The sequence below is a fragment of the Podarcis gaigeae genome (genome assembly GCF_964106915.1).
Source record: "Podarcis gaigeae genome assembly, chromosome: 11".
Lineage (NCBI taxonomy): Eukaryota > Metazoa > Chordata > Lepidosauria > Squamata > Lacertidae > Podarcis > Podarcis gaigeae.
In genome coordinates, this window is record NC_139687.1 from 47,458,270 (window position 1) to 47,469,947 (window position 11,678).

At 40.4% G+C, this 11,678-nt stretch overlaps 1 protein-coding gene across 2 annotated transcripts in view; it reads left to right on the forward strand.

The window, feature by feature from the left end:
* Nucleotides 1-11,678, forward strand: part of NUP155 (nucleoporin 155) — a 39,663-nt gene that overhangs the window by 19,353 nt on the left and 8,632 nt on the right. Inside the window, exons 19-29 of one of the 2 annotated variants that reach the window (XR_014556360.1) lie at nucleotides 137-203; nucleotides 1,801-1,919; nucleotides 2,639-2,742; nucleotides 3,836-3,969; nucleotides 4,979-5,170; nucleotides 5,659-5,797; nucleotides 7,228-7,363; nucleotides 8,544-8,697; nucleotides 9,621-9,725; nucleotides 9,859-10,013; nucleotides 11,345-11,676. Coding sequence is in view for 1 of the 2 variants with exons in the window: in XM_083703417.1 (XP_083559543.1) it covers nucleotides 137-203; nucleotides 1,801-1,919; nucleotides 2,639-2,742; nucleotides 3,836-3,969; nucleotides 4,979-5,170; nucleotides 5,659-5,797; nucleotides 7,228-7,363; nucleotides 8,544-8,697; nucleotides 9,621-9,725; nucleotides 9,859-10,013; nucleotides 11,547-11,676 (1,435 nt within the window). In the remaining variant the exon portion in view is untranslated. The remainder of the gene's footprint in view (nucleotides 1-136; nucleotides 204-1,800; nucleotides 1,920-2,638; nucleotides 2,743-3,835; nucleotides 3,970-4,978; nucleotides 5,171-5,658; nucleotides 5,798-7,227; nucleotides 7,364-8,543; nucleotides 8,698-9,620; nucleotides 9,726-9,858; nucleotides 10,014-11,344; nucleotides 11,677-11,678) is intronic. The other variant, XM_083703417.1, reaches the window with a different exon arrangement.

An 11,678-nucleotide genomic window follows, 5' to 3' on the forward strand; every position in this document is an offset into this window, starting at 1 on the left:
ATGGATAAGATTAATCACGGTTTAGGGTTTCACAGCACACTAAGCTGTGGTTAAACTTAAAAGGGAAGCAGAAGCTTCCAGTGTCATCATGTGCTGATTACATGAAACTTCAAAACTGTATTTTCTTGCTTTCCAGAAACATTTGGGATGGAAGTATAGTTGTGGAGAGAGTTTTCAAGAGTGGCAATCGAGAAGTTGTAGCTGTAAGTACTGATGAGTATTAATGGCTGTTTTTGGAATCTTATATAAAGTTTCTAAGGGTAGTTGGTAGTTTGGGGGTTAATACTGGTGTTGATGCCTATATATGAAGGAAATCAACATGGTGACTATTGGTCGGTGTGCCATCACAAAGCACCACACTGCATAAGAACCGTATTATTATTTTCTTCCTTTCAGGAAGATGGATTTAGAAGGGAAGAACATGTTTGTCCCTGTAATCATTGGGTTTAATAGGTTTGGCTAGAACTTTGTACCAGCATGAATCAGCGGAGATGACTGTAACCTTTGATCTTCTTTGATAACAGTGGGTGCCAGATCCAAACCCATCACTTCACTGTTGTGCCATTCTTAGTATAGGCGTATTCAGAGCTTGGGGGGGGGGGCGAGTAATATATGCATAGTAAGTGCAAGCCTTTAAACTCAAATGCTGATGATAATAAAGACCAGGGGTCAGCAACCTAAGGCCCATGGGCCACAAGTGGCCCATAGGGGTCTGACTGGCCCATGGAACCCCGCCGCCCGCTCAGTCGGCTCCTGTGCGCTGCGCTAAACCGGTGCAGAGCAGAACAGGGACCGCCTTCCGCGACGCTGGCCGGCCGGCTTCCCATTGGCTGCAGAAAGCTCCGCATGCCTCCTCTGCGCTGGAAGGAGTGCCGGAAATAGCGGTTGCGCATGTGTGCATGCGCGCACTCCGGCCCACTGCTGTGTCTGCGGGACAGTGAACAGACCCAAGCCACAAAAACTTTGCCAACCCCTGATAAAGATGAATAGCAAGTTTCATCTTTGAATTCTACTCCTCGCCCAAATTCTCTTCAGATAGAAAAACAGCTTGTCATATAGAAGGTCCCTCTCCCAAAAATATTAGTAGCTTAATTTTGCAGAATCAAGTGATGGTTTTCCACTTCAAGGTGGTGGTGGTTGCAAATTTGAATTCTCCCTCTTGGTGATCTCAAAACAAAAACCCACTACTACGAAACCCAATTTTTGGAGAAAGGACCGGTTTGAAAGTTAATCTCTTGATTCTTCACAATGTGTAAGCTTAGAAAAGCAGTTATTTGTGTAAATGTAGATCTGGATTCTGTTTACCTGTTGTCAGGTGTGTTTCTCTGGAGGTTCTGGAATAGGGCAGTCTTGATGATTGGGAAGTGTAACTAGTAACTAGGCAAGGCTGGTATCAGGAAGTTACACCATAAAGGGAGATTCAGGCCTAACACCAGCTCTTCCTGATCATCACAGCAAAGAGCTTTCTCAGCTTGTCCAGAGCTGCACAGAATTGGTTCAGCAGCAACTAAAAGGTTTGCCTTTTTATCCCCCATCTCCCTCGTAAGGAGTGGCTTCCTCTGCAGTTCTGTTTTCATGCACTGGGGAAAGTAGAAACTTGTGGTCTTCCCTTCTTCCCCTGTCTGACTCCAGCTCAAAAGGTTTTGCAAAGCAACATTTCCTAACAGTGACTTTTCCTGGTTACCGGAGGGTGCACTTCCTAGTCATCTACCCAGAAACCTCCAAGAACAGAAATTTAGAATAATTTAAAATTGGTTAGTTTCAAATATGTTCATTTCAGTTAACCTCTTTCTTGTTTAGGTTGAAAGCAGTGTTCCACCACAAGTGTTAGAAACTGTACTACAAGAATTAAAAGGGCTGCAGGAATTTTTGGATAGGAATTCACAATTTGCAGCAATAGGATCCCTTAGAAATCCCAGGTAAGATTAAGGGTGTTGATGAAAACAAGCATTGGTGGCTGACAGTTGTGTTGTACAGATAACTGGTATGAAAGTTTGAGTTGTTCCCTTAGAAAACATATGTATCTCCAATATTTATGCATGAATATTTGTGGTCTTTATAGCAGATTTATTATCCAACTTGATAGGTCTCTATAGCAACTTACAAAATACAGCTTAGGCCAGTTTTCAGACACATATTGCTTCTGGAGCAACCATATTTCTTCTGTGAACTACCAGCACTTTTACAGTTTAATCAGAATCTACAAATGAGGACTTTGGGGGACCAAAAAGGGACTGCATTAACCTGCCAATCCTCAGGCCATAGGTACTAAACTGACTTATGCCAGACTCCTGGTCTAGACTAGCTTCCTAATAACTCCCAGAGCACTTTAATTTAGGCCTAACAGCCCTATGGGAGACTCAAGGTCAGCAAATACTAAGTAGAACTCGTTTGCCCTACCTGTCTCTAAGTCTTCTTATTAGAGGGCCTTTCCCAGACAAAATTAAGATAACCAGACTTAAGGGGCTTTGAAGGATGCTTAAAAGGATGGTAAATCTGAGTTCACTGTTAACATATTAAACAGCTTCTGCTATCTAAACCAGTTTTTACTACTGTATATTTGGCATGCAATGGCCCCAAGCACACCATACCCTATTTATACAGTGTATACGTTTTTTCCTTGTTTTTCATGAAAAAGCTTTGCCACCTCAGCTAACCTGCAGCAGCGATTACTCGGATTCATGCGGTCCGATGGTGGAAGTTCTCAGCAACTGCAGCAAGAGCTCCAGAGAAAGTTTCATGGTAGATAAATAGCTCTTTTTTCTTTTCTCTCTTCTTTAGCATGTGCCTTTGAAGAAAAATACATGGGGACAATTTCTTTCTAGCTTTAATAGTAAACAGTGAATATTTTGAGACTGTTTGAAAGAGAGAGGCTAGAAATAGAAATAGCAACTTGAAAGAGAAGTTGCTGAATTACAACTCATTACCAGCTATGGAGAGACCTGATCTGAATAGAGATATTGGATTCATGTCCCATTATACATACTAAAGCTAAATTTGGTCATCTATCCCTTTAAAAATCCCTTGCCCTTACCTGTGGAACCAACTGCCATAACAGTCATCAACAGTTAGAAGGTTGAAGCAACCTCTGCTTCAGAGTATCTGATGAAGTGTGTATTACACATGAAAGCTCATACCTTGAAAGCTTATATTTAATTGATCTTCAAGGTGCCATTGGAATTATTAATAAATATTTTTTTCCATCTTGTTATTTATTATGACTGCATTACCATATTAAGGTAAAGGTAAAGGGACCCCTGACCATTAGGTCCAGTCGTGACCGACTCTGGGGTTGCGCGCTCATCTCACTCTATAGGCCGAGGGAGCCTGCATTTGTTTGCAGACAGCTTCCGGGTCATGTGGCCAGCATGACTAAGCTGCTTCTGGCGAACCAGAGCAGCACACGGAAACGCCGTTTACCTTCCCGCCGGAGCGGTACCTATTTATCTACTTGCACATTGATGTGCTTTCGAACTGCCAGGTTGGCAGGAGCAGGGACCGAGCAACGGGAGCTCACCCTGTCGCAGGGATTCGAACCGCCGACCTTCTGATTGGCAAGTCCTAGACTTTATGGTTTAACCCACAGCGCCACCCGCGTCCCTTGCATTACCGTATTAGGGATTGCTTAAACCTGGTGAATCCTACCTAGTAGAGAAGTGTTAGACCTGGGTAAGCCTAGTAATCCCTTCATGCCACATAGTTCTTTGTTTCTAGTGCTTGAAAACGTTTTGTGAAAGCACCTGTTACTTGACACATTCACCCTTGTGTGTGTGACATGTTCAGGGAATAGAAATAAGTTATAATTATAATGAATGTGTCCATTTCACTTTTACAGCGGAGGCACAATTATCAGAGAAAGCCTCCCTTCAAGGCATCCAGCAACTTGTTAGGAAAACCTGCCAGGCTTTGGCACTGTGGAAGCTTCTTTGTGAGCATCAATTCAACATTGTCGTGGGTGAACTTCAGAAGGTATGTGCCACAACATTCCTTGCTTCTTCTTTTATTTTTAAATCATTTTTATTGATTTTCCAATTAAAAACATCCAATTAATATATCCAATCATAATACTCCAATTAAAAAACTAAAATAAAAAGACCAAATTATAGTTATTAATTTTTTGGAGCTCTCCACAGTCTGCATCTCTGAAGCAACTCTCCACATCTCAGTCCTGCCTCTCGTTGTTGCCATATTTTCCACATCTCGATTTTGACGCTTTGTAATTCTCTGTCCCCGAGTCCACGATTCTCAATCATGTCAAACATCATGTACTTTCATCCATCGAATACAGCTTTGTTAGTATATATTTTTCCAACTGTCTTTTTATCAGCGCAGCTTCCTCTGACTCCATTCCAATCTGAGATGTTGTCCAAGTCTGTTACCTGAAGTTTAATGGCGCAGCAACTCCCAATCATTAATTGTCCAAACCTTCCTTTTGAGCTTTTTTGAACCAGTACCTTCCAAGTTAAATTGTTAGGCAAAACTGTTTGCACTATTACAATGCAGATAAACTATTCCACAAATATTTGGCGATCAATCAGCCTTTGATCACTCATTGCTTCTTGACCTGGAAGACATAGGAGTTTTATTGCTCAAAGCAGAACACTGGGATCTTCTGGACAATAGGGATCACTTAGTGGTTTTGCAGTCTTTTAAGTATTTCAGAGTGCCTCACTATTTTAAAAGGCAACCTGGAAAGTACCAAAATCATTTTTAATTATGATGCGAGTTCTTATATTGGTATATTAAAACAGAGTTTCACGCAGATGTAGAGGGTGGATTGCAGGTTGTGCCCTTCTCTGCTGACATTATCAAAGTTATTTTAATCTTATGCATATTTTTAAAAAAGATAACGTGTGCTGTAAGTTATGCTGTCCTTGATGGTTTGTTGTAATGTAAATGCAGCAGGATTTCTCTCTTACGAAATTTAAACAAGAAAAAAGCATTTACAGTAAAAATTGGGGATGTGCTTTTTCCATAGGAGCTTCAGGAGCACCTGAAGGTGACTACTTTCAGAGACTTGGTAATTAGAGATAGAGAGCTAACTGGAGCCCTTATTGCATCCCTCATCAACTGTTACATCAGAGACCATGCTGCTGTTGATGGGATTAGTTCACATTTACAAGATATCTGCCCACTGCTCTACAGCACAGATGATGCTATCTGTTCCAAGGTATGGTATAGTAACCAATATGAGAAGAAGTAAGGGTGTAGGGTTTTTTTGTTCGGTTGTGTGTGTGCATTAGCATGCTATTTCTGCATCTAGTGAGGGCAATATAATATGAGAATTACATTGTGTCATGCTGTGCTCAGAATAATACACATATAGAAGTGTTAAGATTTATCAGTTGTCACTGGAAAATATTTAATATTAAACTACTGCGCTCATTTTAAGAAACTAATTGAAAGATGAGTGTAACAATTTGTAGAAGGATAAGGGAACTGCTTAGCACAAGAATAATTTCCTAGACAAAAAGTATCACTTCTGGCCAGGAAGTAGAAGAATTCATTGACTTTGTTAAGTGTGAGGGATGCTTCAACCTCCATCTCAGTAAATCAACATGCAGTGCAAAGCTGCTATAGGCCTTGGCTTCCCACTGAATGTTCAGTGTGTGAAGTTCAAATGAATGCAGACTTTGATCTATACTTGTGTCTTACTAGGCAAATGAACTACTTCAGCGATCCCGACAAGTTCAGAACAAATCTGAAAAAGAGAAGATGCTAAGAGAGTCACTGAAAGAATATCAACAGATTAGCACACAGGTAGATCTTGCCAATGTCTGTGCACAGTATAGGCAAGGTGAGTTACAAGCATCACTGAACTTTAACTTTATGAATATAGTGTTGTTTCCAGTGTTAAGTCATCCTTGGAGTAGACCCAGTGGGTGGTATTCAGCTAGGTTTTATTCAGAGTAGACCCATTAAAAGTAATGGACCTAGCTTAGTCATGTTCTTTAATTTCAGTGGGTGTATTCTGAGTATAACTTAGTTGAATCCCACCCATTGAAAGAAAGGGACATGATTTAGGAGCATAATTTCAGTGGGTCTACTGATCAACTTATCTTTCTCTCTGCAGACCAACTGCTACAGGAATATCAGTATTAAACAGTATAGGAAGTGATGCACATACATCACAGTTAGAAAAAAATGCAATACAACACTAAAGAACACATATTTTTCCCTATCTGCTGCCACCCAGTGGCCCAGAATGCTGGTGTGCTCGCTGCGCTGTTCACCAAGAGGCAGGCTCTTCTGAAGAAAGACTGGCTGGGTCCTGCAACTGCAGGCACCTTCCCACGTCTTCTCTGAAACTATTCTTTCTTCTGCCTCTGCAGTGAACAGATGCAGGTCTCTTGCTTTTTGCAGAACAGCTTTTTTTAAAATAAGAGAGATAGGAACCACGGAGTGAGAGTGTGCTCCTGCTGCCAACTTTTGGCTACTCCAAAGCAACCTCATGGCTGCGTTTCGCCCTCTCCCACTCCCTAACTCCTGTCTCCTTCCTGGAAGAATGAAGTCGCAAGCAGGGTAACTGTGACTTGTGTTTGGTTTCATGGCCAGACACCATTTCCTCCTCCACCTTCAATTAAAATTCAGATTCCCTGTATTTTTTATGTTTGTGTGCATCAGGCATATTTTATCATTTGAGAAATCTGATATCATATGTGTAACACTTAATACGTGAATTGAGGGTTTCAGAAACTAATCACACAGTACTCGTGATTTTGTATGTGTTCGAATTTCAGTGGTACCTCAGGTTACATAGACTTCAGGTTACAGACGCTTCAGGTCACAGACTTCGCTAACCCAGAAATAGTACCTTGGGTTAAGAACTTTGCTTCAGGATGAGAACAGAAATTGTGCTCCGGTGGCATGGCAGCAGCAGGAGGCCCCATTAGCTAAAGTGGTGTTTCAGGTTAAGAACAGTTTCAGGTTAAAAACGGACCTCCAGAACAAATTAAGTACTTAACCCGAGGTACCACTGTATACTGCCCTTGCATAAAATACTGAAACATTGAGAAAACCTATTTTTCCGGGGCTTCACAGAGGGACATAGTTTTCAAAATGTGGGTTAATGCACAGATGCCCCTGCACCCCACAGCATCAGATAATTAGAATTAGGACTTCACATTTTCTAATTTAAAATAGGTTGTATTCATATTGTCAATTTCTGTAGCATTATGTTCACTCTTATCTCTGTTAATGTATTTTTCTTTTCTTTTTAATCTCAAGTACGTTTCTATGAGGGTGTGGTAGAACTTTCTCTCATGGCTGCAGAGAAGAAAGATCCCCAAGGTCTTGGACTCCATTATTACAAAAATGGAGAACCAGAGGAAGATGTTGTTGGATGTCAAGCTTTCCAGGAAAGGCAAGTTTTGGGTTACAATTAAAATTTTCTTCAGGGCAGAGAATGAATGAATGAATGAATGAATGAATGAATCTTTATTTGCGTCAGCCATCGACCATAGCAATAAAACAACAATATGATATACAAAAAATAAAAATAAAAAGCCATTTATATAGAATACATTTTAGGTTTTGAATCAATAGTCAAATAGTGGATCTTATTCTAATTGCCCCAGCTAAAAACCTTGCAGCCTTTGCTGTCACTTGCTCATCTTGATCTGCCAAGAGAAAGGACACTGGCAGTGACTGGGCGACCTGGAATGGACAATAAAAGAGGGGTGATAATCTCATTCCTCAAATCTTTATAAAGAAAGGCATCTCCACAGGGACATAAGCGTTTTTCGTGTGGAATCTCTTGGAATCGTCCCTCAAGTACAGCCAAGGGCAATACATTCAATCTTGTGAGAGTAAAGGCACATCTGTATTTTAGAATTGCTAGGTTATGCAGATAGGGTGCCAGAGAGTCGAAATGGGCAGGTGGAAAATAGTCACACCATGGGCAAAATTTCCTTATTGTGGCCAAGTTGTTCTGATGCTTGATAACATTTAGGCGCTCACAAATTAGACTGTTTGCTTTACTAAAACCCAAAGCGAGTTTTAGGACAGAGATGTTAGCAGTTGTTTTCCGAGGTTGTGGATTTATGGAAATAAAGTAGCCAAAAGGAGGAGTAGAGTGCCTAAAGGTTCCCTCTACCTGGGCTGGGCTTTAACCTGAGGCACTGGGACTCCCCTCTCCAGGCTTTGTAGCCTTAAATACGACAAAAACTTGTGAGCACAGATAGGAAAAAGTGACCAGCTCTGATGTTTATTTTTTATCTTCCTGAGAAATGGAAAGGGTCCAAATTTTTAAGATTCACCATTGTCATCCCCCCTGCCCCCGCAGATATGTAACCAAGGAAGAGTGACAGTGGGTAGTTTCTTTATGTTGCTTTATCCACTAATTATTTTGAATTGCAAATGAATTCCTACATATTTTCTACAGCCATTCCAGCCTCTGGCAATCTAGGAAGTGATGTTAAGAATCAAAGCTTCTACTATCTAGCACAAAATAACATGCATATGCAAGACAATAAATTGTTGCTGTGGGTGCTTGGAGGCTTTTGCTTGTGAGTCATTTTCCTGTGGTTTCCACTTTTCTGCAGGCTAAACAGCTATAAGTGCATCACAGACACTCTCCAGGAGTTAGTCAATCAAAGTAAAGCTGCTCCACAGTCTCCCAGCGTGCCCAAAAAACCTGGTCCTCCTGTCTTGACATCAGATCCCAATATGCTAAGCAATGAAGAAGCAGGACATCATGTAAGAAAAAACATGGCATACACTGAATTGCCATTAACTTTGCCCAGGAAGTACTTTTAAGCTTGTCATAAATCTAATATCCAGGATTCAAAGAACTGCTTTAGCTATGCTGAAGGAAGGCCTTGAGTAGGCCCAGGAAGGGCCTGCTATTCGATAAAATTCCCTTCAGGACATGTATGATTTTTCAGATCCAGACTACTAACTTACTGTAAATTTATTGTGAAGCTGTTAGTACAGTTTACTAACATCTGTATTATTTTTATTATTTCATCTGTATTATTTTTTTCAAAGATCTTTATTGAAACTTAACATATATACATAATAACCAAAATTCCCAATGATTCCCTCACATAAAATATAATATCTAGATTACAACAGCTGCATAATTATACACCTAATTATAAAACCCACCACCCACCCTCTACTCCCCTCCACAGCAATTCAACTTCTTTATATTTCTTTCTACCTTCCCCCCTTGCATTCTATAATAAAATATTTTTGTTGAATTCTGATTTTTCCTTCTTTCTTTATTGATTTTGTTATTGCTACATTTTTATTCTAAGCCTCTTAGTATGTCATTTTTAGAACAATATTTTGACATATAATCTTCGAAATACTTCCACTCCATTCTTAACTTTTGATTTGATTGATATCTTATAATTGAAGTTAATTTTGCCAATTCTATATACTCATTTAATTTACAAATCCACTCTTCCTTTGTTGGTGTGTCCTGAGATTTTCATTTAGTAGCAATCACTACCCTGGCAGCTGTTGTTGCATATAAAAAGATTATAAAAACCTTCACCTGTATTATTCATTAGAGGAATTTAAACTAGTGCATAGGAAACACCTAGTAGTACTAAAAGCGTAATAAAAATATACTGTTAGAGATCTTTTTCAATTCCCTCCTTCTCTCATTGCAGTTTGAACAAATGCTAAAATTGGCCCAGCGTTCTACGGATGAACTTTTTAGTATTGCTCTTTACAGCTGGTTGGTCCAAGCTGATCTGTCAGATAAACTGCTGCAAGTAAGTAAGGTCACAGACCAAGTTGATGAAGATAAATAAATACAATGTAGATACACAACTTCATCGTCACATTTCATAAAGCACTGCATTAGCAAGCTAATAGACTTTACCTTTACTCCCTTGATTCCTGCAGATAAACTCTCCCTTTCTGGAGCCATATTTGGCACGTATGGCCAAAGTTGATCAAAACAAAGTTCGCTATATGGATCTTCTGTGGAGGTTTTTTGAGAAAAATGGAAGTTTTAGTAATGCAGCCAGAGTACTTGCAAAATTGGCAGACATGCATAGGTAATTGTTATCAGTAATTGCATCTTATTTATTGATTGATTGCTCAGTCTTCACTGTAAGGTCCCAGGGCAGGTTGAAGTACTTCCTGTCTTCTTTAGTTATTTACTTATGCTACAATTTTTGCAAAAACAAATCTTTATGACACTAAGGTAAAACAGAACTTGTGATCCATCAAACTCAGGCATGGCCAAACTTGGCCCTCCAGCTGTTTTGGGACTACAATTCCTATCATCCCTGACCACTGGTCCTGTTAGCTAGGGATGGTGGGAGTTGTAGTTCCAAAACAGCTGGAGAGCCAAGTTTGGCCATGCCTGATCAAACTGAACAAGCCTACTGATCAGGTATTGGGGGCTCAACGTGTTTGACGATCTTCCTGTGATTGCATCCCCATGTTTGCCTCAAAAACAAGATTACTGACCCCCCGATGAGTCGTCATACATGGCTGGCTGATGAGCTGTGTTTGACTGGTGGATCCACAAATTGTGTAGCGTTATTAAAAGCTTTGAAATGGATCTGCAGGTAAATCAGGGGCTTAATTCTGTTTGAATGCAATCACTTATATTAACATAAAATTAATTATGCAATTCATGTTGTGGAGAACTGGACTTTGGGTTCAGGCTGCAATCTTAGGCACACCTTGAGGTTATAAGAGCTTTTTCTGAGTATGCATGTAGAGGGGGATGGAGACTCTCCAGCCCAGGCATAGGCAAGCTCGACTCTCCAGATGTTTTGGGACTACAGTTCCCATCATCCCTGACCACTGGTCCTGTTAGCTAGGGATGATGGGAGTTGTAGTCCCAAAACATCCGGAGGGCCAAGTTTGACTGCCTGCTCCAGCCTATGGGCCAGATGTGGCTTGTGGAAGGTTCCTATCCAGCCTGCAACCTCTCTTCCCTGGTCCTGAGCCTCTGCCAATGGAGGAAGAGATCACCTTGTTCTATACTGGGAATGACCTTTTTTCAGCACCCCACCTGAAATAGGAGGAAGAGAGATTGCAGCCCCCCTCTGGAGATACTTTTGGCTATCTATGGGTGAGGAGAGTGATTCAAACTTACTCCCGATCATGCCAAAGATATAATCTCAACTAGCCTTAAAGAAGTAGCAATGTTTTCTTAAGACACCAACAAGGAAGCATTTTTTTCCATGGCATACAGTATGAGGGACTCCAGTAGCATAGGATGTGGCTGTAGCTGCTAACATAAAAGCATTTACATGCATTGAGGAAATTTATTGTGGATAGCAGTTGATAAGTTTTGACGACGTTATCAGACCATACATCTGTATGTAACATTTCTAAAACTGAATTTTTATTGGTTTCTATGTATTTCTAGATGGTATAGAAGAAATGGCCAAGGTGCAAGATGCGAGGAGATACAGGAGTAATGGTGTTAGAGCAGTTAGACAAAGAATAACGTACTGCAGAGAAATAGACAGACTGAACAACTAGATTAAAATATTGAAAACAGCTAACATTCTTGTGATAATTGCTCATGGAAGCTACCATATTAGTCACACCATTATGTCATTTAACAGCACTGAGATCTCACTTCAGCAGCGTCTTGAATATATTGCGCGTGCCATTTTGAGTGCTAAGAGTTCCACAGCCATCTCACCAATTGCTGCAGATGGTGAATTTTTGCATGAATTGGAAGAGAAAATGGAAGT